General features: G+C 57.2%; 3 protein-coding genes across 5 annotated transcripts; 1 reads left to right on the forward strand and 2 right to left on the reverse strand.

The window, feature by feature from the left end:
• Positions 1–147: 147 nt before the first annotated feature.
• PALM3 (paralemmin 3) lies at positions 148–8,414 on the reverse strand. The gene is made up of 7 exons (XM_047851042.1): positions 8,316–8,414; positions 5,787–5,835; positions 4,669–4,749; positions 3,968–4,110; positions 3,743–3,827; positions 2,226–2,271; positions 148–2,109 (listed from the first exon to the last, which is right to left on the reverse strand). Exons 1-7 carry the CDS (start codon positions 8,354–8,356, stop codon positions 374–376), a joined length of 2,181 nt encoding a protein of 726 aa, XP_047706998.1. The 5' UTR covers positions 8,357–8,414; the 3' UTR covers positions 148–373.
• Positions 8,415–12,283: 3,869 nt separating this feature from the next.
• Positions 12,284–16,373, forward strand: MISP3 (MISP family member 3). Of its 2 annotated transcripts, none has more exons than XR_007145676.1 (3): positions 12,284–15,158; positions 15,532–15,752; positions 16,029–16,373. XR_007145676.1 is itself a non-coding variant. In XM_047826754.1 (3 exons), exons 1-3 carry the CDS (start codon positions 14,591–14,593, stop codon positions 16,044–16,046), a joined length of 660 nt encoding a protein of 219 aa, XP_047682710.1. In that variant the 5' UTR covers positions 12,292–14,590; the 3' UTR covers positions 16,047–16,373. The 2 variants fall into 2 exon arrangements, 1 of the variants encoding a protein (XP_047682710.1); XM_047826754.1 differs by having other exon boundaries at positions 12,292–15,158; positions 15,679–15,752.
• A 4,530-nt stretch (positions 16,374–20,903) lies between these two features.
• On the reverse strand, positions 20,904–24,031 carry CA2H19orf67 (chromosome A2 C19orf67 homolog). 2 transcript variants are annotated; one of them, XM_047849140.1, is made up of 6 exons: positions 23,550–24,031; positions 22,745–22,886; positions 22,522–22,622; positions 22,250–22,435; positions 21,758–21,892; positions 20,904–21,280 (listed from the first exon to the last, which is right to left on the reverse strand). In XM_047849140.1, exons 1-6 carry the CDS (start codon positions 23,882–23,884, stop codon positions 21,106–21,108), a joined length of 1,074 nt encoding a protein of 357 aa, XP_047705096.1. In that variant the 5' UTR covers positions 23,885–24,031; the 3' UTR covers positions 20,904–21,105. The 2 variants fall into 2 exon arrangements, with proteins under 2 accessions (XP_047705096.1, XP_047705095.1); XM_047849139.1 differs by having other exon boundaries at positions 22,745–22,889.
• Between the last annotated feature and the right edge of the window lie 320 nt (positions 24,032–24,351).

The raw sequence follows: 24,351 nt of genomic DNA on the forward strand, positions 1-24,351 counted from the left end.
GCTCAGTCTTTGATCCTAGCAGAGCGAGGCCTTGGACTTCCCACCAGGGGACGGCGAGGTGGTTCCATGCGCACACACAGACACAGACACAGACACACACACACACACACACACACACACACACACCCAACTGTCCGAATGCTTTAACGTTTTTATTTTCAAGTATAAAGGCTTTGTCGTAGAAGGGAGCCGGGGTCACAGGCAGTGGGCGAGGGGTCCGGAAGCCCAGGTGGAGGTGGACGAGCGGGCCAGCTGGCTCCCAGGTGCCACAGCCGGTCCCGTGGTGCCCTGTCTGTGCCCGGGACCCGCTGCTGGATGCCAAGAGGCCGAGGTAGCTGTGAGAGGAGCCGGGCGTGGGGTGGAGGGTGTGGGCTTACATGACCACACAACACTGGCACGTCTTTTGCTTAGGGCCACTTGCCTCTTCACCCTCGGGAGGGGCAGGTGGCTCGGGCTGCCGGGCAGGTGCATAGGTGGGCACGGGGCGGGCACTAGGGTTGGCCCTGGGCCCTTCCACCTGAAGCAGTGGCTGGCACTCGGCAGGCTGCTCTGGAGCTGGGGTCTCTGCCAGGAGGGGGGTGGTGGCATCTCCTGAGGGGCCCTGGCCCTCAGCAGGGGTTTGGGGCCTTACAGATTCTTCCTCCAGGGAGCCTTCCTGCTTCTCCTGGGGCTGTGGTCCTTCCTCTTCCGGCCTTGACTCTTCCTTGGCCCCCAAGGAAGCCCCTGCCTCACTCACCTCCTCTGCCTGACATTCCTTTCCTCCTCCGGACTCTCTCTGCTCTTCTGGACTCAGATCTTCTTCAACCACGTCAGTCTTCTCTGCCCCCAGTGGCGCCTCCCCTCCTCTCTCTGCCTCCGATGGCGCCTCACCTCCTTCCTCAGCTCCCAATAGTGCCTCACCTGTTCTCTCTGCCACCAGTGGTGCCTCCCCTCCTGTTCTCTCTGCCTCCGATGGCGCCTCACCTCCTCCTTTCTCTGCCTCCAGTGATTTCTCGCCTTCCTCTCCCTCTGTCACCAATGGTTCTTCAGTCGCCTCTAGTTTTTCTTCATCTTCTTTCTGCTCTACTCGCAATGGCCCCTCACCTCTTTCCCTCTCTGCCCTCAAAGGTCCCTCAACTGCCTTTCTTGCGGCTGACGGTGGTTCCTCAACTGCTTTCCTCTCTGGCCTCAGCTCTTCCTCCCCTCCTCCCCTCTCTGGCTCCAAAGAGCCCTCGCTTCCCCCCCTCTCCCCCACCAGAGACACGTCTGCCCCTGCCTCTTCCTCAGTCCCCTTCTTTCCTTCGCCCACTGACTCCACCGGTTCCTCTGCTTGGCTCCTTCCCGCCCCCCAGGCATCCTCCCCTGCCCCCCTCTCCACCCCCAGCGGACTCTCAGGCCCTCCCCCGCTTCCCCGTGCCCTTGGCCCTTCCAACCCCTCCACGACCAGCTCCTCCCCCAGCTCCTCCCACTCTTCGCTGAGGGTCACCCTCTCCACCCAAATGAAGGACCCCTCCTCTCCTCCAGAGCCCCCTGGCCCATCACCGTCAGAGCTGCCCCTGGGGACGCCGCCTTCTCCAGGAGCTGCTCCCTCTAGCCTCACCTGGAGCCTCGGGGAGCTGGTCTGTGCGGCCTTCTGGCCCCTGCCCCCCTCCCCTGTGGCCTCGGAGTCGCTGCTCTCCGGCCCTCCCACCCCCTCCCAGACCACCTCCACGATGCCCCTGTCCTCCTTCACCCAGGACGGGGGCTCTGGGCAGGCAGCTTCCTGCCTGTCCCCAATGGCCTCCAGCACCATTTCCTCTACCTTAGCCTCCAGCTCTGGGCCCGTGGCCTCCGTGGCACAGTCCTCTGTGGCCCTCAGCCCCTCCCATACCACCTCCACCACGCCCCCTCCTTTGGCCTCACCCACGCCCCCCTCAGATGCTGCCAGCCCCTGACTCGGCCCCTGTTCTGCAGCGGGGCTGGGTCCAGGGCAGGGGCCGTTGGCTTCTGAGGAGGCCCCTGCTGCCCCAGGGAACAGCCTCAGGGTGGGTGGAACCCTGACAGCCTCATCTCTGGGCTCAGAGGGGGACTCTGGGGAGGTGTCCACTGGTCCAGCTGGAAGGGAGGCTCTCCTGCTCAGATCAGTGTGGCCTTGGGGAGTAAGGGGAGGAAAGGAGAGGAGACAGGGGGCAACAGAGTGAGATCCTGGCCCCCCAGATTCAGGCCCCTCTTCGTGGGACCCCCAGACCTGGGGCCCAAACACCCACCTGTGGGACCTGCCTCCACGGTAGGCTGGGAGAGAGGTCGATGACCCTGTAGGGGTAACAGAGACAAGGTGAGGCCAGCCAGCGTCTCCACCTCCAACCTCCCTGCGTGCTGGTTCGCTCCCCAACCCGGACACTCTCGATGGCTCCTCCATCAAGTTCAGGACCACACCCTCCTCAGCCTTCCTCACCTGTCTTACCGCTCTCTGCTCAAGTGCCCCCCACACAGTAGGTGCTTAATCAATACTGTGTTCATGGGCCAACAGCTCTGTATTAGGAACCTATTCCGTCAGCTACTGAGATGGCTGTGGACAAGGGACACTTACTTAAGCCTTTTGCTATTGGAACTTACGTTCTAGGGGGTGGGGTATAAACATAAACACAAATGAATCTGTAATGTCAGGAGTGAGAAAGACTACGGCAGGAAAAAACAAAAAGCAGGACGAGGGGCTACAGAGAGCCTGGGAGGTGGTGGGGTGCCTCCTTTATGTAGAAGATGCAGGAGGGCCTCTAGGAGGAAGTGACGTTGAGCAGAGACCTGAAGCGTGAGAGGAGCTGGCCTCGAGGCTCAAGAGGTAGATACAGCCATTCCAGGCAGAGGGGAGAGCAAGTGCAAAAGGCCTGGGGCTACAATGAGCTGACAAGGTCAAGGACTAGAAAAGAGGGTCAGTGTTGCTGTAGTAGAGTGAGGGAAAGGGCAAGAGTATGAAAATGGGCTCAGAGAAGCAGGGGGTGGGGGCAGCCTGCTCGGTCAACCCCCAGGGACCTCCGCCTCACAGTTCCCTGTAAGATAAGAATCTTCTTTCCAGCCTCCAGGCTTTCGTGTGGGCTGTTTCCTCTGCCTGGAATTCTCTTTCCCCTCTTGCCTGGTCCCCAGCAGACTCCATACAGATGCCACGGCCTCCAGGAAGCCTCCCTGGGTCACTCGGGTGATTCCTCCGTGCTCCTCCCATGCCCAGGGCTCCCCAGTCACAGGCTCTTGGATAGTGGGCTCCTCTCTGGCAAGAAACTCCTGGCCTATACTAAAAACCCAACAAACTCTTCCCAGATCCATTAACAGGTCTCTTGGCCCTCTGCCCTGCCAGAGCCACCTGGGAATCTTAATAAAGGTGCTACCAAAACAGAAACCCGTGTGGATGCCTCAGATCACAAGAGCATCTCCTGGTGACCCATTCCTCCCTTTGAAAAGAACAAATTCCATGAGCACTGCACCCCCCCCCCCATTTTCCCACCACATTCCTCATTCTGGCATTAGCAGTGTCACAACAAAACTTCCCCAGGCCTGTTCCTAGGATCATGTCCACCCCCCCCCCCACCTCTTCCACGTGTGTGCGGTCATTCCTCTCATTTTAGACATAGGGAAACTGAGGCCTGAACAACGAAAGCGACTTGCCCGAGACCACAGAGCAGAGAAACAGCAGAGGACTTAGAGGTTAAACCGCACTTGGAGAAGGCCCGCTTTGGTCCCTGCTGGCCGCACCTCGCCCCCTCCCATTTGCTCCCCCGCCCCCGGTTCTCACCTGTCTGCGCCAGGTGGGCCTGCCGGGGGACTTGTGCTGGGCACCTGTGGATGCACTTTGCAACAGCTGCAGCTGGGATTGGAGTCTGAGGGAGAGAGGAGGCTGCTGGGAGCCGGGCCCCCAGGCTCAACGCCAAGGCCCCCTCAATGTGCCACTTCCCCGGTGTGGACCTGGGGCCCTGGCCTAGCCAGGCTGGCAAAGCCAGCAGGCAGGGGCCCAACTCACGTGAACAAGCTGTCTTCCAAGTTGCGGATTCGGGCCTGAGCCTGGCCCTCAGGTGACTGGGGGTCTTTAGAGGTGGAGTCCTCCTGCTGCTCCGGCTCCTCAGCTGCCCCGTCCATGAGCCAACGCTCCCGGAGAGACTTCCTCTGGGCACGGGAGGGGAGCTCTGGCTGTGCATACTGGCTACCCCACCCCATGGAGGGCTCCCTCCTAATCCCCGAGCTGGGAAGATTTCTTATTGTCCAAAACCACCCGAACGGCACAGACATCTCTCTTTCAGGTGAGGATATGATCCCCCCCTCAACACTGCCAGGTGGGACAGACACCCCAATACCAGCCTAGAGCTCTCCCAGGCTAGAACAAAACACCCCTCATCTCCCCACCCCTTCCAGAATGGGACAGGCACTCCCAGAGATGAAATCAACGTCTCTATGGGCCCCTCCCTACCCCAAAGCTGGGCAAACACCTTCGCTGTCCCCATACTCTTCCCAAAGGTGGTACAAATGTCCCCATCATTATCACCACCACCACCCCCACCACCCGCTCTCCCAAGCAGAGGAAAAACGCCCGCCTAAGCTGGAACCAATACCCCCTGATGCCCCCACCCAAACTGGACAGAGCCTCCCATGATCCCCCAGACCGACTCTCATTGATACCCCCACTTCGTTGCCCAGGCTTGACAGGCGCCCCCGCCCGCCCCCAACCTTGAGCCGCTCCACGCGGAGTTTCTCCTCTTCCAGCTCCCGGCGCGCGGCGCGGATCTCCTCCTGCAGCCGCCGCTTCTCCTGCGCACAGAGGACCCGGAGCTGCCCGCGGGCCGGGCGGGGCCGCCACCTCCCCTTCCGCCTGCCCTCCTCCTCGGGGCTCCCGGGACTCCCGGGGCTGCGAACGGGGCGGGGCGGCGGAGCGCACGTCGGGGGCCCCGGCGGGGAGGGGGCTGCGGAGGCGCTGACTCAGCAGCGGGTGGGGGCGGGGCGGCGGGGGCGGGGCCGGCCGCGCCCGCGATGCTGCGGAGGCCTCGCCGGCGCCGAATGGGGCTGGGGGGGGGGGGGGGGGGGGTCTGTGGAAGGGGGTGGGGCCTTGGGATGGAGATCCCAAAGGGAGACCGAGCTGTGGGGGGGGGGGGGTCCGAGATCCGGGGTCACGAGAGAGGCGATTCAGAGATAATGGGGGTCTAGATATCAGAGGAAGGGGGTGATGAGATGGGGGGGGGGCGCGGAGAGACTGGGGCGTAGAGATGAGGTCCAGAGAGATGAAGGGGCAGAAGTCGAGAGCAGAGAGAGGGGACTTGGTGAGATAGGGGTTCAGAGGGATGGGGTACAGATCTGAGGGTCAGGAGGATGGGGGTTTAGAGAGGCCAGGGTGTTGAGATGGGATCCAGAAAGATGGGGGTGCAGGAGTGGGGGAGCAGAGAGATAGGGGTTAGTGAGATGGGGGTTCATAAAGATGGGGTTCAGACATGAGGTGTTTGAGAGACCGAGGTTCAAGAATGGAGCATCGGATGTGGATTCTGGGAGTGTGGGGTGCACAGCCTCACCATTCTGGGGGTGGTGGCGACCAGATAGAGGAACTGGGGAGCAGAGGGGCCTGAGGATTTAGGTGGGGCGCTCCAAGGCAGGGCTGGAGCTGAGGGTGCTGCCCACCCCCCCTCCTCACTTCACAGGTTTAGGCCTGCTTCCCTGGATGAGAGAGAGGCGAGGAAGAAACCTGGGGAATGGCTAGGAGCGCCCAGGATGCGGGGAAGGAGGGGAGGGGTGGTGGAGGGGGGCGCCAGAATTGGGGGTGGGGGTGGGGGGTGGGGAAGGAGGGGTAACTCACTTACAGCAATGACCTCTAGCCGCTGCCGGTAGAGGGAGCTCTCGGCCATGGGCCTGTGAGAAGAGGGCAGAGACTGGGGAGGGCGGTCTTCCCAGGTCCCCACCCCTCGACAGGCCACCTCCTGAATGCCCCTTTCTGGGTCAAGATCCCTGAGCTGCTTGGAAACCAACTAAAGCCCAGCATTTTCCTCTATTTCCCCTCTGCAACTGAAAGGAGTTGGAGTAGAGGGCAGGGGGTCCTATGAGGGGGAGAGGGTAGAGACGCTGACAAGCTGAGCTAAAGCCCTTCCTAGGCTTGACATCACCTCTCTGAGCCTCAGCTTCCTCATCTGTAAAATGGGTCAGAATAGCTTGATCCTCACCTTATAGAGAGGTGCCCTTGCAAGGAAGTCTCCATGCAGGGGGGAAAAAAAATGGACATAGCGTTCCTAAAACAGTAGCATCATTTGTTATCATTCATAACTTTAATAATTCCCATGATTAATAATGTTTATGGTTATTTATAAGGAGCATTTCCAGGCTGGCCCTCAGATACTCTCAAATCCTGCCAGGCCCCTAACATGCTGTGTGTCTCTTTCCAATTCTATACCCTCTCTGGACCTCAGCTCCTACCCAGGATACCTTAAGCACCAGGGGTTGAGGGAGTCTGGGGAGAGAAGCGTCCATCCCACCATGGACGCATGCTATCCCCATGGTAACTATGGAGCTACCTGCCAAATCCCCTCCCTGGGAGCAAATGTTACCAGGACATGTAGCCTAGCGCTGGACTCTGAGCTGGGAGGAGACAGAAGGGTCTTGCTGTTTAAGGTTTAACCTGAGATGCCGCCATTGTTGATTTCCTTGCAGCACCCCAGGATCCCCGATTTCCAGCTCCAGAGCTGCCCCTTCTGTGCTTCCCTGGAAGCAAGAGGCTGACTGTGGTACTTCAGGACACTTAGGGGACAGATGTTGTTACGTTAACTTGTCATCGCAGATGTGCGTCGAGTACCCCCTACCTGCAGGCGTTTCATAGGCCAGTATCTAGAAGGATGCCTCTATTTGTCTGTTGTCCCTGACACTTAGCCCAGGGAGGGCACAGGGCAAGCCCTCAAACATTTATTAATTTGAGCACTAACTCTATTGGGTGAGCATTAGCCTCATTGCCCAAACTCTGCCGGGGCCTCCCAGATCTTCCCTGGCCACACCATAAAGACATAATAGTGCGGATACTTAGCCCTTACTATCTATAGTGCTCTAAGTGCTCGACAGGGCTTCCGCCAGGCCCTCCCAGCCACCCCCGCCTCTCCCTCCCTGCTCTGATCTTGAGACACTGTCGTCCACTCTTTGCTGAGTTGATATTCTGACAATAAAATCAGCCAACCATTAGCCAGCGCATACCACGTTCCAGGTGCTGTTACATGCTATGCCTGTAGGAACTCATTTAATCCAAAGATCCTGGGAGGCAAGTAGTACGACTGTCCCTATTTTATGGATGGGGAAACTGAGGCTCCAAGAAGTGGTGAAAAGACTTGTCTAAGGTCGCTGAGTCAGGATCAGAACTCAGGGCTCTCAGGCCTCAAATACTGGGAACGCTGCGGGGGAAGAGGGGGAGTCCAGGCATCCTTGTCTTGGCAGCCAGGAGGCCAGAGATCAGCCTGGGGGTTCCCGATTTCACTCGGGGCAGGGGGCTGAAGTCATGCTTTGCAGGGTATCCCAAAGGGAGCCCAGACCCCCTACTAATAGGTTTGCCCTTGGGGGAGGGCTGACATCCTCCCTCTGCTGTCCCATTCCCAAGATGTAATCTCCTTGCCTCTTCCTTGCTGGGGGGGGAGGGGGGGTGATCAGGTTCCCGTTGCTAGGCAACCAGGTTTGTAGTTGGTGAATAATGCATCAGGGGACCCAAAAGAGTGAGGAACCAAATTGGGGTCCCTGGGGGGAAACTCTTTTCCAGAACTCTTTACAAACCTCTGGAGCCCCTCCACCCTCTTACTTTAAAAGGCCCTCAAACCTTGAATGTTAAAACCCTCGGCACACCCCATTTGATATTGTTTATCTCCAACTCTACAAGAACAGGGTTCGTGGCTATGGCCTGTTGTCACCAGGAGCGATGGGTGGCCCTTTCATTAAGCCGGTGATGGTTGCAATTTTGCCATCACCTTTCCCAGTTGGGCAGCTGTTAACTTTCTCTGTTGTATCTCAAGCATTTCTTCCTACCCTGGAAACTGAGGGGTGTTTCAAGAGGCAAAACATGGGAGTGAGGAACCCTGGCATTTCCTGGCCCCCCAGTCCTAGCCCCACCCCCCAGCCTGGACTTTGAGCTTGAAGACTGCCAGTGGAAAAATCCCGGAAAAAAGAAAGTGGAGGTCCACATCTCCAACCCGACTCTGGGGAGAGGGATCCGAAGAGCCTGCGGGGTTGCCTGCTGACCTCTCTCCGCTCCCCCTGGTCCCCTTAGGAGAGGCCAGCTGGGGCTCCATCCCCGTGGAAAGGCCAGTGACCCTCCCAGGCCCTGCGCACCCGCCCCCCCCCCCCCCCCCCCGACCCAGGACACTTACGTGGGTGTGGCCGGAGACCACATCTGGCTCTGCAGGGCCATCTCTGCCCGGAAGCCCACCTTCGTTTGGGTCTCCAAGATCAGGACCCCCCACCCGTTTGCTTGAAGGTGCCCTGGAGACTGTGACTTGGCTGGTGCGAAGGGGGGGGGGGCTGCAGGCGGGCACCGGGAGAGCTGGTCCAGCTGGTTTGGGTCAGGAGGCAGGAGGCAAACGGGGCGAGGGGGGCTGGGGGCTGGCGGGCAGTTCTGGGGAGGTACTATCAGCTGTCCTGATAAATTATTTACCAGCCACTGGCCTCCTTGCCGCACTTGGCTGCCTCGCAGCAAACACACTCTCACGCGCGTGGTGCAGTGTGTGGGTGAGAACGGGGAGTCGCTGACCCCCTCCAGGGAATGGCACCTGCACTTGGCACCCCAGACGCCTCAAGTCCAGCTGCCCACCAAGGGTCACCAACATGTGAGCCTCATGGCGTAGCACACGTGTGGGATACTCTTATGCACGACTGCCCCTCCCTTCCTGGACCCTGGTGGGGAGGGAGGGACTGATACAGCTAAGGGATTCTGGAGCCCAGAGGCTGAGCACCATGGGAATCAGGAGGCCTGGCCCAGGGGTTTCTAGGCCTCAGTCTGCCCTTTTGTGAAATTAGATCAGGTGGCCTCCAGGACCCTGACACCCCTCAGATGCTATAACAATTAGGGATGGGGTGGTGATGAGGAAGGTCCAGAGAACTTCCTACCCAAATCCTCCCCATCCTGTTCTTTTTTTTTTTTAAACTATTTATTTTATTTTGTTTTAAGTTTATTTATTTTGAGGGAGACAGAGACAACGTGAGCAGGGGAGAGGCAGAGAGAGAGAATTCCAAGCAGGCTCTGCACCATCAGTGCAGAGCCTGACGTGGGGCTCGAACTCATGAAACAGTGAGATCATGATCTAAGCTGAAACGGAGAGTCTGGATGCTTAACTGACTGAGCCACCCAGGTGCCCATTATTATTATTATTTAAAAATGTTTATTTTTGGGGTGTCTGGGTGGCTCAGTGGGTTAAGCGTCCAACTTCCGCTCAGGTCATGATCTTGCGGTTGGTGGTGAGTTCGAGTCTCCCGTCCGGCTCTGTGCTGACAGCTCAGAGCCTGGAGCCTGCTTCAGATTCTGTGTCTCCCTCTCTCTGCCCCTCCCCAACTCACATGCATTCTCTCTCTCTCTTTCTCTCTTTGAATGTTTATTTTTGAGTGAGAGAGAAAGAGAGAGAGAGTGAGAGGGAGAGACAGAATCCTAAGCAGGCTCCATGCTGTCAGCACAGAGCCTAATGTGGAACTCACAAGCCTAATTCTGAGATCAAGGCCTGAGCCAAAGTCAAAGTCTGCTGCTTAACCAACTGTTAAGCGCCCTCCCCATCCTGTTCTTAAAGGGCCAGTACACCCTTTATCAAATGACAGGGTGCCTCATTTACCCTTTGCCATTTGGGGAACTCATCTCCTACTTTCCAGGCTAGTCTCCCACAGCCCCCAGTCCTCCCCTCATCAGAGCCCTGGTCATGCTGTGCAATTTGACAGGAGCCTCGGTGAGAAGGGTCCCTGCCCTCAGCTCCCTGCTCTAGGGGCACACTCCAGCTAGGACCCCCTCCCCCCACCCCTGCCCCCAAGTGGCAAAGGTCAGGTACCTTCCTAACTCCTCCCTCCCTCTTGCAGATTCTCCTCAGGGTACTGGTGACCCCAGAATTCCCTATCCAAAGGGTCCTTAGCTCACCCATAAGGCCTCTGTGCCTCGTGAATGCAGACCCCACAACCAGGATGTGTCTCGCCCCACTGCCTCCAGCCTGAGAAGTGGTCAAAGGCAGCTATTGGCAGAGGGGTAAGGATAAAGCTGGGACTCGTGGTTCAGAGCCCCTCCTCCATGTGGGCACAAGCCTCCTTGCTATGCAGGAGAGCATTGAAAGGGAGAAGTACAGGAGGCCAGACTGAGACCTGGGGTTTCCCTGTGCCCCACATTCTAGTACGAAACTCCTAGGGATCCAAAATGTTTTTGTTTGAACCTGGCCTTCTAAGTCATTCTGAAAATACATTTGCTATGATAAGAGAACACATTTAAAAAAATTTTTTTAAGTGTATTTATTTAGAGAGAGAGAGAGAGGGAGTGCACGTGGGGTAGGGACAGATTGAGAGGGAGAGAGACTTCCAAGCAGGCTCTGCACTGACACGGTGCGGATCCTGATGCGGGGCTCCAACTCATGAACCGTGAGATCATGACATGAGCTGAAATCAAGAGTTGGACACCTAACGGACTGAGCCACCCAGGTGCCCCAAGATTGTTCTATTTATAATCGGGTCTGTCTCCCAAACTCTACTGTACTTTCCCAGTCTGATGTGTTTCTTTATTTCCAGCACGGGGGTAGGCACCTAGTAAGTATCATTAAAGAATTCTTAAGCAACCGTTGTGTATCAGGTATTGTTCTAGGCATGAGGTAGTTGGGTCTAGAGGTGAGCAAACAGAAAATGCTGTAATGCAGCTCACTTTTGGTGGTGACGAGGAGAGAGCGATAATATACAGATAAAGGCAATTGGTAATAACTGCCATATAGGGTGAGTCACAGAAAATAGCAGGATTAGGGTTATGGAGAAGGGCTGTGTGTGATGCAGGGTGGGTGATCAGGGACTGTTTGTCTAAGGAAGTGATATTTGAGTCAAGACCTGCATAGCTGAAGCCAGCCAGGGGGTGAGTCCTTCCAAGCAGAGAAAGAAAGGCAAGTCAGTGCAAAGGTCCTGAGGTAGGAGTGCAGTTGGGGGTTTGAGGGAAGCACAAAGGCTGGAATGGAGGAGTGAGGGAGAGTGTCAGAAGATGAGATCTGAGAAGTGGGCAGGGCCTTCTGGGTCAGAGTGGGGAGTCTGGGTTTTTCTGGTTGGTGGGTGGGGAGCCACCACTCAGTGAAGAGGGCAGTGTAGTGGCTGGGACTAGGGTGGAGAGAAGTGGACGAATTCAGAATATGTTTTGGAGGCGGAGTCAACAGATTCAACAGCAATCCAGCATGAGGATGGATTGGAACAGGGCTGAGAGAGAGAAGTTGAGGTAGATTCCTAGGTTTGGGGCATGAAAAACAGAATGGATGAGTCGTCACACATGGTGAAGAGCAGGGCTGGAGTAGGGGCGGGAGCCGAGAGCTCAGTTTTGAAGATGTTCAGTTGGAGGGGCGCCGGGGTGGCTCAGCCGGTTGAGCCGTCCAACTTCGGCTCAGGGCATGATCTCACAGCTCGTGGGCTCGGGCCCCGCGTCGGGCTCTGTGCTGACAGCTGGACGCCGGGAGCCTGCCTGGGATTCTGTGTCTCCCTCTGTCTCTGCCCCTCCCCCGCTCATGCTCCCTCTCTCTCTGTCTCTCAAAAACAAATAAGTGTCGAAAAACCCAATTTTAAACCCAGAGGAGAAGTCAGAGGTAGAGATTTGAGAGACACCAGCACAGAGATGTTGTTTAAAGTATGAGGTTGTGGGGGCGCCCAGGTGGCTCCGGGGGTTAAGCCTGGGACTCTTGATTTCGGTTCAGGTTATGATCTCACCGTCCGTGAGTTCAAGCCTGTGTTGGGCTCCTCGTTGAAAGCGCAGAGGCTGCTTGGTATTCTCTCTCTCAAAATAAATAAATACACTTAAAAAAATAAAATAAAGCATGAGGTTGGAATTGGTCAGGGGCTGAGTGCTGGCAGGAAAGAGATAGCATAGTCAAACTGAGTAACTCATCAGAGCTCAGTCAAGAGTTAGGTTTTAAAAAAATGTTTGTTTATTTTTGAGAGAGAGGAAGAGAGGGGAGAGCAAGCAGGGGAGGGGCTGAGCCAGGGAGACAGGAAACCAAGCCTGCTCCTTGCTGACAGCAGAGAGCCAGATGCAGGGCTTGAGCTCACCAACGGCGAGACCATGACCTGAGCTGAGATCGGAGGCTTAACTGACTGAGCCACCCAGGCACCCCAAAAAAGAGTTGGCTTACAAAGATTTGGGGAAACAATCTCTGTTAGCAACAGCCCGGGGCCGTATCCACGCACTGGCCTTGGTGAAGAGCTGTGTGGAGTAACTACCAGCAGCGAGGGACACAAGCAGCGTGGCTTACGGGCAGGGGCATGGAATAAACGTGCTGACCTCACTCCCTCTCTCCCATCAGCCAAACCCAGTGGAAGCCAGGGGGGAAAGGAAGCCTGTCCATGCAGGTGAAACAGAAGTCTGAGAAGAAATGCCTGAGAGGGAAACCAAGAGAAGATGGCATCCTCAGAGACCCAGGAGCTAACGGAAGAGGAAGTCAGACCCGGAACCAGGGTCTGGCAAGTGAAGTCCATCCGTGACCTTGGATGGAAAAGGCTCGGTGGGGTGGTGGGACCCAGAGCCTTGTCAGTGCTGTCAAACATGAATGGGAGGCGATGAAGACGAGAGAATGCTGTAGACAACTCTTTCCAGAAGTAAAGCTTTAATCTTCATGACCACCCCCCCCCCTAAGCAAGTGGACACCGCTCTGCCCATTTTACAGACAAGGGAACTGAGCCTTGGCGAAGGCTGGTACCTTGCGGAGGTTTTGCGTGGGATGGAACCCAGCTGGGCCCAATTCCAATTAGGCCAAAGGGGTCAGAGGGAGGAGCTTGAGACTAGGATCCAGGGGAAGGAAGGGAGTCACCAGAGTAGGCGGAGAGCTGGGGGAAGGAGTGATTGTTAGTTGGATTATTGGAGGTTCCCAGGCTGTTCAGCAACCACCCCCCCCCCCCAACCTTTCTCTAGGTAACTATATCTTTCTTCCTGGTCACCCTAGAACGGTAGAGTAGGGCCAGAGGACAGATTTGGGGAGAGCCTGGGGGAGGAGAGTGGAAAATGTCTTTGGGGGTGGGTCGGCGCGGGGGCGTCGACCCTGCTGCCTCTGAACGCCAAGATCTGGCGCCAGCTGCGGAGAGCTGCTCCACACCGCAAGCCTGGATACCTCTCCGGGCCTTCCCAGCCGTCTGTCTGGGCCCAAGGTGACCGCCTTTCAACCGCAGCTGCTCCTCTAAGCCACGGGCGCGCTGGGTCTGTCCCTCCCTCTTCCCTCAGTCTGGAAGTGCACTTGGCCGCGGACGCCTTGCGGACTTTTCCAGGAGGGGTGCGGGGAAGCAGCCTGGGGCTTGACGCGAGCGGCGGGTACACCTCTCGGAAGAAGCCTAGTGGAGCCCAGGCACTGGGCGGGGGACCTTGAGACGCGCCATGAGAGGGCTCCTGGCGCCCCCTTCAGTCTGAGCTGTGCGCTGCAGGGGTGGAACATGGATGGACAGCCCAGGGGCCAGGGGCGTTGCTCCCCGCTGGTCTGGGCGGGGCTAGCAAGGCTTCGGAAAGATGGCTTTGGAGCACACCGGCACCAGAAAGCCGGCGGTTCAAACACCCGACCCAGGACAGAGGTGGGGGTCAATCCTCCCGGGAATGCCGGGGACGTGAGGGCGAAAAGGTGCCAGGGTGGCGCCCCGTTAGTGGAACGGCACCCAGACTTGTCCCCCAGCCGGCGGGCCAAGTCTAGGGAAGCCCTCCTACGAGAAGTCTGGTGCCCTGAGCTGACCTGAGGCGCGTCAGTGAACCAAATGCAGTGCCCTGCCGGGGCGCCCCCGCCCCGAGGGCGGGGCCAGGGCGGGGCCCAAGTCTTTCCTGCAGGTGCAGGGGGCGGTGCCCGGCCCTGTCCCCGGGGGCCGTTCTCGGAGGCCAGGGGCGGGTCAGAGAAGCGGCTGAGGTAGGCGACGCCTTAGAACCCGCGGGCGGTGACTGTGCCACAGGTGCTGCGCAGGGCACCGTGTCTCAGCTCTGAGCATCAAAACTCCGGCTCTGGAAACTAAGGCTTCCGAACTGCTCCCAACCCTGGACACCGAGGCCCCCGGGCCGGAGAGCGGAGCCCTGGGGTCGTCCGAAGCTCGGGGCCCCGAGCCCCCCGGGTCAGACATCGAAGTCCCGGGGCCTGCCGCAGAGCAGGACGCCGACGTACCCAGGCCAAGAGGCAAGGTCTCCGTGCTCTCCGCGGAGCAGGGCGCGGAGACCCCTGAGCGAGAGAGTGAAGTCCTTGGGCCATCAGCGGGGCTGGACACAGAACGCCCCGGGCCATCCGCAGCTGGGGGTTTTGAGAGTCTCGAGACAGGCGACGACAACCCCGAGCCGTCTGAAGCACGAAGCGCGGGGGTCCCGAAGCACTGTCCTCTTCAGTGTCCCGAGACCTCCTCTTCGGGGTCAGACTCGGAAGCCCCCCTGCTGCATTTTCTACTGCGCCCCGAGACCCCCCAACAGGTCCCCGGGAAGCCGCTCATGGAGACGCCCATCGAGCGAGAAATCCGCCGCAGCTGCGAACGCGAGGAGAGCCTGCGCCGGAGCCGGGGCCTGAGCCCAGGCCGCGCCGGCCGAGAACTCGTCGAGCTACGCGTGCGACCGGTGCTCAGCCTGCCGGGCCCGGGGCCCGCGCTCCCGCGCGCCTTGGAGCGCGCGCGGGCGGGCGCGCAAATGCAGCGAGACATCGAGCGGGAGGCCCACCGTCAGGCGGCGCTGGCGCGTCCCGCGGCCCCAGAGCAGTGCGCCCGGCCGCCGCCGCAGCCGCTGGGCGAGCTCAAGCGATTCTTTGAGACCGCCGCGGGACGCGGCTCCTCGCCGGCGGAGGAAGGCGGCGCGGGCCCGCAGGGGCTGCCGGATCCCGGAGGCCGGCCTCGCTTGGCCGTGCAAGGCCGGTGCCCGGTGCTGGCCCGTGCCCCGCCGCGGGTCGCGCCGTCGCTGCTGGAGCAGGAGGTGCGCGAGGTGCATGAGCGCGAACGGGAGCTGCAGCGCCAGAGGCTCAGCGTCTACGGCACCGCTGAGTTCAAGGAGCCCGCGCCGAGCCTCACGGGTAAGCCACGCGCGCCCCCACTCTAGGGACTCTCAGGGCTCCAGCCGCCCTCACCAACTGCCCAACTCCAGTAGCCTCTCTTCTGGCACTTAGGGTACCTCCTTGGGGCTCCCAGACTCCTGGGGCCCTCTCTCAACTCTCCGTTCACTGCCCCACCCCTTTAGGGCTGCTCTCTCTCTGTGCTCCACGCCCTACTCTGAATGGTCGACTCCTGGATACATCTCACCTAGGCTTTGGGTGGGAGGAAGGGAGGAGGATTCTAGATGTCTTTATCGGATTCCAGGGAACCTGCCTGGGTTCTGACACTCCTGGATGCTCCCTGTGAATTTTCGGGTTTCCACCTCCCCATTCTGGGTTCGCCTCCCTCCTTCAGGTTGCTCCCTCCTCCCGAATGGAGGCCTCCATGGGAAGGAGGGTAAACGCCTGTGTGTTTAAGGGGCGCGGCCGGTCTCCTTGGTGCTGGCCGCCTCCAGCTGGTGACAGGAGGGGCAACCCCCGCTGAGTGCCCCTTCCCCCGCAGCGAGCAGGGGCGACGGAAAGCTGGCGGTGATCTGGCCTCCCCGCAGAAAGGCATCGGAGAACGGCTTGGAGCAGGTGGGAGCCCTTCCCCCCACCCCTCTTCCCTCAAGCGCAAGTCGCTCTTCCCCCACGTCTCCTCCCCGGGGCGTCAGGATGCTGGGCCACGGGAAGTGCACCCCCGCGCCCCCTGGGAAGTTACTCTGGGCTAGGACACAAAGTTCTGGACACGGCCAGGGGGTGACGGGGATGCCATAGTCCTGGGAACCAAGCTGCCCCACCCTGTGCATGAGTGTCACTCCCACGGTGCCCGGGTCTCTGAGGTCGGCCTTCTGTCTGGCCTCCTCTCCCCAGGAGGAGCGGAAGCCTTGAGGTTCCAGTAGGTTGGGACACCCTGCCAGAGGTAACACACACATCAGAGGAAACTGGTAGGGGCGCCAGGGAGTGCCCTCCGAATACGCCGAAGGCCTGGAGAGGGTCAGCAGTCTGCTCCGGGGAAGATGAAGTCGACCAGCTCCTCTTTGCGAAATTGGCCATTCTCTTCTATAAAACTATTAGTCCACGTTGGGAAACACCACCACTGTCAATCCTGCCAGTGAAACTGTCCAGCCCTTCTCCGCCTAACTGCGAACTGAACTGGCCTCTGCCTCCGGCCTTTACCGTTCGAGTAAATGCCTCGGCTACCCTCACTCCCCAATAAAGCCCCTTCTTTCTGGGCAGTGCAGGCTGTTTTCCTCTGGGTCCTCTTACTTTGGGCTGGGGCGGGAGCACGTTTGGTGGAAGAAGGCCTGAGGAAACCACAGGAGGTGCCAGCCCGAGTATGGAATGTGCCCTTATCGCCCAGTTCTGGGGCTGCTAGTCTCCCCCGGCCCGGCCCGGGTCCTGGTGCCCCCTGGCGGCGCGGGCGCGAACTGCGGTGTTCGGACAAACTGGCTCATGCCCTCCCTTTTTCCAGACTTCTTCAACATTTATTGTGCCAGTGCCAATGGTATGCCCGGGAGCTGGGCGCTGGCTAGACAGAGGTGATAAGAGGTTGTTCCTTATTTGGGGACGTAAGCAATACCTGCAAAAAAAAGGGGGGTGGTGGTGGCGGTGAGGGTACAAACTTCTTCGCAGGGCATACAAAGCCACTTATGATCTGTCCAGCTGTTGCAAACCTCCCATGCGTGTAGACCCCAGACAAATATTAAGGAGAGAAATGGGGTATGCTGGGAAATGCCTTGTTTCAACGCGCAGGTAAGTGTTCCTCCATATCCGTAGTGAGTGAGCTTCTGATTTCCAAAAGCAAGGGGGAAACCTAGCCTTTGAAAGAGAAATCTCGGGGTGCCTAAGTGGCTCAGTCAGTTGAGCATCCGTGGCTTGATTTCGGCTCAGGTCATGATCCCAGGATCATGGGACCAAGGCCTCCCTGCTTCCCCTGCCCCTGCTGAGCTCTTCAGTGAGTGTGGAGCCTGCTTAAGATTCTCTCTCTCCCTCCCTCCCTCTCTCTCCCCCTCCCCTTCTGCCCATCTTCCTGGCTCGCATGCCCTCTCTCTCTTAAAAAAAAAAAAAAAAGAGGGGTGCCTGGTGGCTCAGTCGGTTAAGCATCTGACCCTTGTTTTTGGTTCAGGTTATGATCTCACAGTTTGTGAGATTGAGCCCCACACCAGGCTCTGTGCTGGCAGTACAGAGCCTGCTTGGGATTCTCTCTCTCTCCCTCTCTTTCTGCTCCTCCTCCACTCATGCTGTCTCTTTCTCAAAATAAATACGTAAACTTAAAAAAATTTAAAAAATTTTTAATGTTTATTTTGAGAGAGAGAGAGAGCTAGAGCACAAGTGGGGGAGGGACAGAGAGAGAGAGGGAGACGCAGAATCTGAAGCCGGCTTCATGCTCTGAGCTGTCCGCACACAGCTGATGCGGGCATCGAACTTATGAACCGTGAGATCATGACCTGAGCCAAAGTTAGTCGCTCAACCGACTGAGCCACCCAAATAAATAAACTTAAAAAAAATGTTTTATTTATTTTTGAGAGAGACAGTGTAAGCACGGGAGGGTCAGAGAGAGAGGGGGGAACAGAGGATCTGAAGTGGGCTCTGTGCTGACAGCAGACAGCCTGATGTGGGGCTCAGTCTCACAAACTGTGAGATCACGACCTAAGCCGAAGTCGGACGCTTAACCGACTGAGCCACCAAATGCCCCTAAATAAGTAAACTTTAAAAAAAAGAGAAAGAAAGATAAAAATCTACTGAACTTTATTTTTTTAACATTTATTTACTTTTGAGACAGAGAGAGACACAGCATGAAGGGGGGAGGGGCAGAGAGAGAGGGAGACACAGAATCGGAAGCAGGCTCCAGGCTCCGAGCCACCAGCCCAGAGCCCGACGCGGGGCTCCAACTCGCGGACCGCGAGATCGTGACCTGAGCTGAAGTCGGATGCTTAACCGACTGAGCCACCCAGGCGCCCCTCTACTGAACTTTAAATGTGACTACTTAGAAACATTTTTAAATGGGGTGTGGGGCACAGGCATGTTAATAAGCAAAGCCTGTTTGTAGTAGAGCTTGTAGCTGTCAATTGCCAAGCCCTCCTTAATTTCCCTCCCAAGCCAGGGGGCTCAGGCCCCTCCCCCCGGTGGAGTTCAAGAGTTTGTGGACACCCTAAGTTGAAAAAGTGTATCGTTGCAGTTATATTCTGTGGTTTTAGGGTATCAGCTTCTTAGGCGTGCACTGAGACCCAGAAAAAACCCAGGAATGATTTAGAATCGTTGTTTAAACTCTTGGATTTGTCCAACACTGTATGCCCTGGGTCTAGCAACAGACTTGATCCTACATAGGACAAGTAGCTAATGAAGAACTGAAGAATGCTCACACAGCATTGCACCACAAGAGCAGCTCAGCTCAAGAAGGAACCACACCCCATCCCATCATCACCACACTGAGCACATGCTTGATGGTGACTTTCAAAGGTCTGGAGAGAAAACAAAGAGCCAGTGCTGCCAGGGTGGGAAATGGAAACACCCAGAGCACATTAAAAAAAATAATAATAATATTTTTTGGGGGGGGGGGCAGGCAACGAGAGAAGAAGAGAGAGAATTTCAAGCAGGCTCTGCACTGTCAGTAAAGAGCTGGACATAGGGCTGGAACTCACGAGCTGCAAGATCATGACCTGAGCCGAAATCAAGAGTCACAGGCTCAACTGACTGAGCCACCCGGGGGGGCCCAGCATCTGTATTTGTTAAAGCTCTACGGGTGCTTTCCACATGGAGCCAAGTTTGAGGACCATCATGTAGATGTAGGCCAGCAGTCCTCAAAGTGTAGTGCCTGGACCAGCAGCATCAGATTTTGGCTTGGGATTTTGTCAACAAACACACATTCTTGGGTCCCACCCCAGACTTAAAAATCAAACCTTCCACATGATTCCACACTCAAGTTGGAGAATCATGCGTATAGATAGTTCCTGAGCGACAGGATCCAGGAAATCAGGCCTGTTTCTTTCCCCTCCCAGCACCTCACACCAGAAACCTTTAATGTTTATTTATTTTTGAGAGAGACAGAGAGAGAGCACGAACTTAAGCAGGGGAGGGCAGAGAGGGAGACAGAATCTGAAGAAGGCTCCAGGCTGCGAGCTGTCAGCATGGAGCCCGACGTGGGGCTCGAACTCACGGACTGAGAGATCCTGACCTGAGCATAAGTTGGATGCTTAACCAACTAAGCCACCCAGGTGCCCCCAGAAGCCTTTAGTCTTAAGTGGCCTGTGGATTTGTCTTAAGGGAGACAGTCTCAAGCTATGTGTGGCTGGTCTGAACTGAAATATGCTGTAAGTATGAAATACCAGATTGCAAAAACTCAGTACCCCCAAAAGGGAAATATCTCATTCATAGTTTCTCGCATAGATTATAGGTTGAAATAATATTTTGGATGTGTTGGGTTAAATAAAAATATCACTAAAAATAACCTGACATTTTTTTTTACCTCATTTTTAATTTTTATTATTTTGAGACACAGAGAGGGAGACAGAATCTCAAGCAGAGCCCCATGAGGGGCTCAAACTCAAGAATGGTGAGATCATAACCTGAGTGGAAGAGTTGGATGCTTAACGGACTAAGCCACTCAGGCGTCCCTTTACCTCATTTTTCATATGTGGTTACTAGAAAGTTTGAAATTACATGTGACTTGCATTTTTGGCTCAATTTAAACTTCTATTTAATTAAGCTAGAGTCTTACAGTGAATGTCACTCACAGGGACTAACTTAAATCAGTATTAGGTAGCTTCAGAATCCCCTTGAACTCATTCAGACCAAAAAATCTTTGATGAAATCAGAAATTGTCACCAGAAGCTGTCTCCCCCCGCCCTCCCCCAAAGATACAAGGTTTTGGCGTCCAGTCTTGATTCATTTTACCTCTCACGCCCGTTTTTGTCATCTTAAACTGGTGCTTACAGTACTATGTGCCTTTGTGCCTGGGAGTTTTAGGTAAGCGAGTGCTTTGCTCAAAAGCATAAATGCTAGGTCTCTCCTCCGACGACTCCAAAAATGTTACCAGGAATGAAAAGGCAGCCCCTACGGGGGTAACTGGCAGATGAGTGACACCCGGGTCAGGAATGACACCCTTCCCTTCGCAAGGGACCAGCTGTAATCAGAAAGACCCGGTTCAGGATGGAGCTCCGCCACTCGCGCGCTGTAGCTTTCGAAGAGGTGAGTTCACTTCTCTCAACCCGTGACTCCTTTCCAGTCCAAGGTTGGAGTGGAGCTTAGAGATCCCAAGCTGGAGTTCCTTACGGCTTTCCCATCCCGCGCGCGCCCGGACACCCCGCGAAGTAAGATGACCTGCCCACTCCATGACCCAAAAGCTGGAAGAGGAAGATTTGACTCTGGCCTTTAGGAAACTGATCACGGGCCCTTTGCTGATGCACGTCGGGAAATATAGTCTCTTCGGTAAAAAATAAGTCACTTCCGGGTCAAAATAGGAGAGTGGGCGTGGCCCCGGGGGTCCCTTCCCCCATTGGGCGTTGAATTTCCCGGCTACCCAAAACTTGAGGTTTTCTGGGTTCCGGTTGTTGACAGGCACTGCTACTTCCCTTTTAGCTTCATGTGCGCCTCTGCGCATGCCTTGAGAGCTGGTCCGCCAGTCAGGGGACTTTGGTTTTGTTTCAAAGACTACATTTCCCAGAAGGCCGCGCAGGTGGGCGGGGCCTCCTCGCCCCAAGGGGTGGGGCGCGGCGCACCGAGCGGACGCCGAGCCTGTGACCTCTTTCTTTCTTTTATTTAACGCAAAACTGGTGTGTCCCCGCGCAGGGCTCCGCGGCCAGGTCGGACCCGGTGCGAACGGGCCAGCTTGGCCTGGCCCCTTGGAAGGCGAGGCCGAGGTGCACTAGGAGAACGAGTGAGCCCCTCCCCTGCTCCCTCTCCTGGAGTTTGGAACTGTCAGGCTCCGGCTCCCATTCTCTCTCCAGGTTCAAGACCCCTGCGCGGCCCACGCCGCGGGCCCCGCCGCGCTCGGGGGACGGGCCGGGCCTGACTGGCCCGTGAGAATCTGCACCAGCAGGTCGGTGGCCAGCATGTGCGAGGGCTCCTCGAAGCCGATGGTCAGCAGTTGCTGGTAGTCCCCAGGAGGCTGCGGGCACAAGATCCTGGGGGCAGGGACAGACAGGCCGGGACGTGAGCGCCCCCAGCTTCTCGGGAACCCCTCCCCTCCGAGTGAGAGGCCGGTGGCTGAAAGAGGCTTTGTTTCAGCTGGGGGGGTGGGAAAAACCCTGGGGGAGGGGGGGAGTGCTTTTCTTGTTGCTGAGAAGCCTAGAGCTAATGGCTCTGGGAGGTTGAACAACCCTAGCCCTGACCTGGCCTATCACCCAGTTAAACTTAGCTGTGTGCCCTTGGGCAGGTAACTTAACCTCTCTGAGCACCTGTTTTTTCTTTGTAAAATGGGGCCTGTAGTATAGACCTCCATGGGTTGTGACACAAGTCTGCATAAAGCACTTTTCAGGGCACAATAAAATGCTCTCCTTATTACCAACGGAAATAATGTGGGGGGAAGTGGATGGTCTTTGGTGAGGTTCTGCCCCTCCCTCCAGGGCCCAAGCCCACCTTGCCATTGTCCTAGTTCTTACCATGAATAAAGGTCATCCTCAGCTGGTCCTAGCGGCACCCATCGGCCAATGGACCACAACTTCTGGATCTGGGGGCATGAATTGGCTGGACTCTTGCCTGTGTCTTCCCATGTATCTCGATAGCACAGGAAGTAGCTGGGAGGGGAGGAGGGTATTAATTAAGAATGAGCAGTTTCCTTCTTCAATTGAGGGCTTTGATTGGGGTGGGGGGCGTGAGGTGGAAACGCATCAGAATTTGCCCTCAAGTTCTCAGGTAGGGATGTGGCTCCAGACGGAGGCCTTTTCTCCTTGCCAGCCTACTTTTAAGATGAGGACTTTTTTAATGGGAGGGTGAATTTTTTTTAAAAAGTGGGGATGGCCTTTCGAAGATCTTTGGTTTCCCGCCGGGCTTTCCATGCTTTGGTGGTGGTGGTGGTGGTGGTGGTGGTTCAGAGGCCCACACTGGCATTCTGCACAGAGAGGGGAGAACTTTCATTCTCTCAGGGGACTCACTAATCCACGCGGGAGTCTTGCCCCCTGCCGCTGGGCTCTGGGGCGGTTTCCAGATTCCAGCGCATCTTCTTATAGAGGTATCGGGGGAAGTGGCTGGCGGTGTAAGCGGCTGGGGCACAGTATCTGAAGATGGACACCTCGTGGGACGGGCTGATGGAGAACCTTCCGCAGAAGAAACAGGAGATACTGGCAGGAGACAGGACGGTGGGAAATGAGGCTGGGCTCTGGACGCCACCCTCTCCCCACCCCACTCCCATCTCCTACCCTTTTACCTTAGGGGGTCGGTCTCCTCCAGGTCCACAAACCCAAAGGAGGCATACATGAGGACCAGCTGTTCTAGGCGCAGGGTCAGCTGTTGGGAGATCTCCAACAGCTGCATGGAAGAGGGGGCATAATGAGATTAGCTGGCCTGCCCGCATCGCCCTCCCCCCACCATTTCCCAACCCCGAGGAATGAAGAAAGGGCCACAGGGTCTCGAAAACCTGCTCCACACACCCCCTTTCGGACCAGCTCCTGCAGGACTCCATAGATGGGGGGCACACTCCTCGCGGCTGCCTCCAGGTAAAGAAAGTAGGGCTCACACATCTGTAAGAAGGTGGGCATGGCCTTTGCCAGCTGTTCCTTCTGCACTCGGTCCCTGCTAAAGAGAGAAAGGGGCCTTTGCCTGGGGTCCCTCATTCCCCACTCACTGGCAACCAGTCTTCCTGGCCCGGAACCCCTATGACAAAATCCCCCTGCGCCAGGACTTTCTCAGAATATCTCCCAGGACCATTTGCATCAAAGCCATTTGGAACACTTGTTAAGGTGCTGACACCTGAATTCCACAACTGACTTTCCACTCAAAATGTCCTGTAGGGTGGAGCCCAGAAATCTAGGGTTTCAACAGCCTCCCAGAGGATTCCAATGGATACTGAAATGTGAGAATTACAGTCTCTTCTCCCCTGGGCTGGGAATCACATTATCCTTTGGGGTCCCATGCTGGTAGCCAGAGGGCCAAGTCTGGCACAGATTGGTTTTGTTGAGCCTGCCCAGGGCTCAAAATATAAGCCAACAGTTAAAAACTAGGAGAACCGTCCTCGTGAACTGGCAGCCCCTGGGGGCCGCGTAATAGCAGGCCCTCCCTAAACCCAAATTTCTACACAGTCCTTATCACTCTTCGAAATTGGATCCTCAGTCAACTAGCTTCATTTACTGTCTCTGGCTCCTAATGCTTTTGAGTTTGCGAACCTAGCGTGCGTTGCCTATCCTGTTGCTCTCCTCAGTCTCATTCCGAGGGACCTAGGACCCCACCCAGCACCACCTGTAAAGTAAGTAGCTCTGAAAATCATCTGCCTTCTTGAGCAGGTAGCGGAGCTGTTCGGTGATGGGGCTGAACATGGTGTCCAAGGGTAGGCGAGGAGGGGCGGGCCCTGGGCCCGGGGCCAGAGGCTCGGGGGAAGGAGTAGCGGTAGAGGCCTCGGGGAGCTGTCCCTGGACGTCCTCCGGTTCCGCCTCGGGTGGGTCCCCAGGTCCGCCAGGGGACGCCAACCAGGAGGGATCCCCGCAGGGCTGTGCCCCAGGTTCCAAGTCGTCCGCGGGCGGTGTTTCCCCAGGGCCGGGGGGCAGCGGCTCCACGAACCACTGCTCGGTAGCCATCGTGGGGCCGCAGGAGGGGAACGCAGCTCTTTAAGCCGCCGCCGCTCTCGTTGGCCGCGGGTTTGACCCCGCCCCGGGAACCTCGGACTTGCCGGGACTGGGAGCGCGGCCCCCTCCAGCTCGCCCCTGCCTCGACCTCTCGGTCGGGGCGGCGCCGCGCGGAGGGAGTTCGCCTCGTTTGAATTTCAACACGCAGGAGGGGCGCGCCGCTCCGGTCCGCGGTGCGCGCCCGCGGGGCCCCGCGCAAACGCGCGCTCCCGGAACCTGGCTTGGGGGACGCGTCCGAGGGGGGCGACCTGGGCCGGTCCTGGCGCGGCCATGTCCCGGGGTGTGGCTGGGGGGGGGGCAGCGCCTTTCTCGCTCCTAAGCCGTTTCCTGGGGAGGAGGGGTCTTTACCGAGCGTCCAAACTCGGGGCGCAGGTACATAAAGGGAGGAAGCCCCGGCCTCGAGAAGTCTCTGACTCTCT

Source organism: Prionailurus viverrinus, chromosome A2 (assembly GCF_022837055.1).
Source record: "Prionailurus viverrinus isolate Anna chromosome A2, UM_Priviv_1.0, whole genome shotgun sequence".
In the NCBI taxonomy this organism is placed as follows: Eukaryota; Metazoa; Chordata; class Mammalia; order Carnivora; family Felidae; genus Prionailurus; species Prionailurus viverrinus.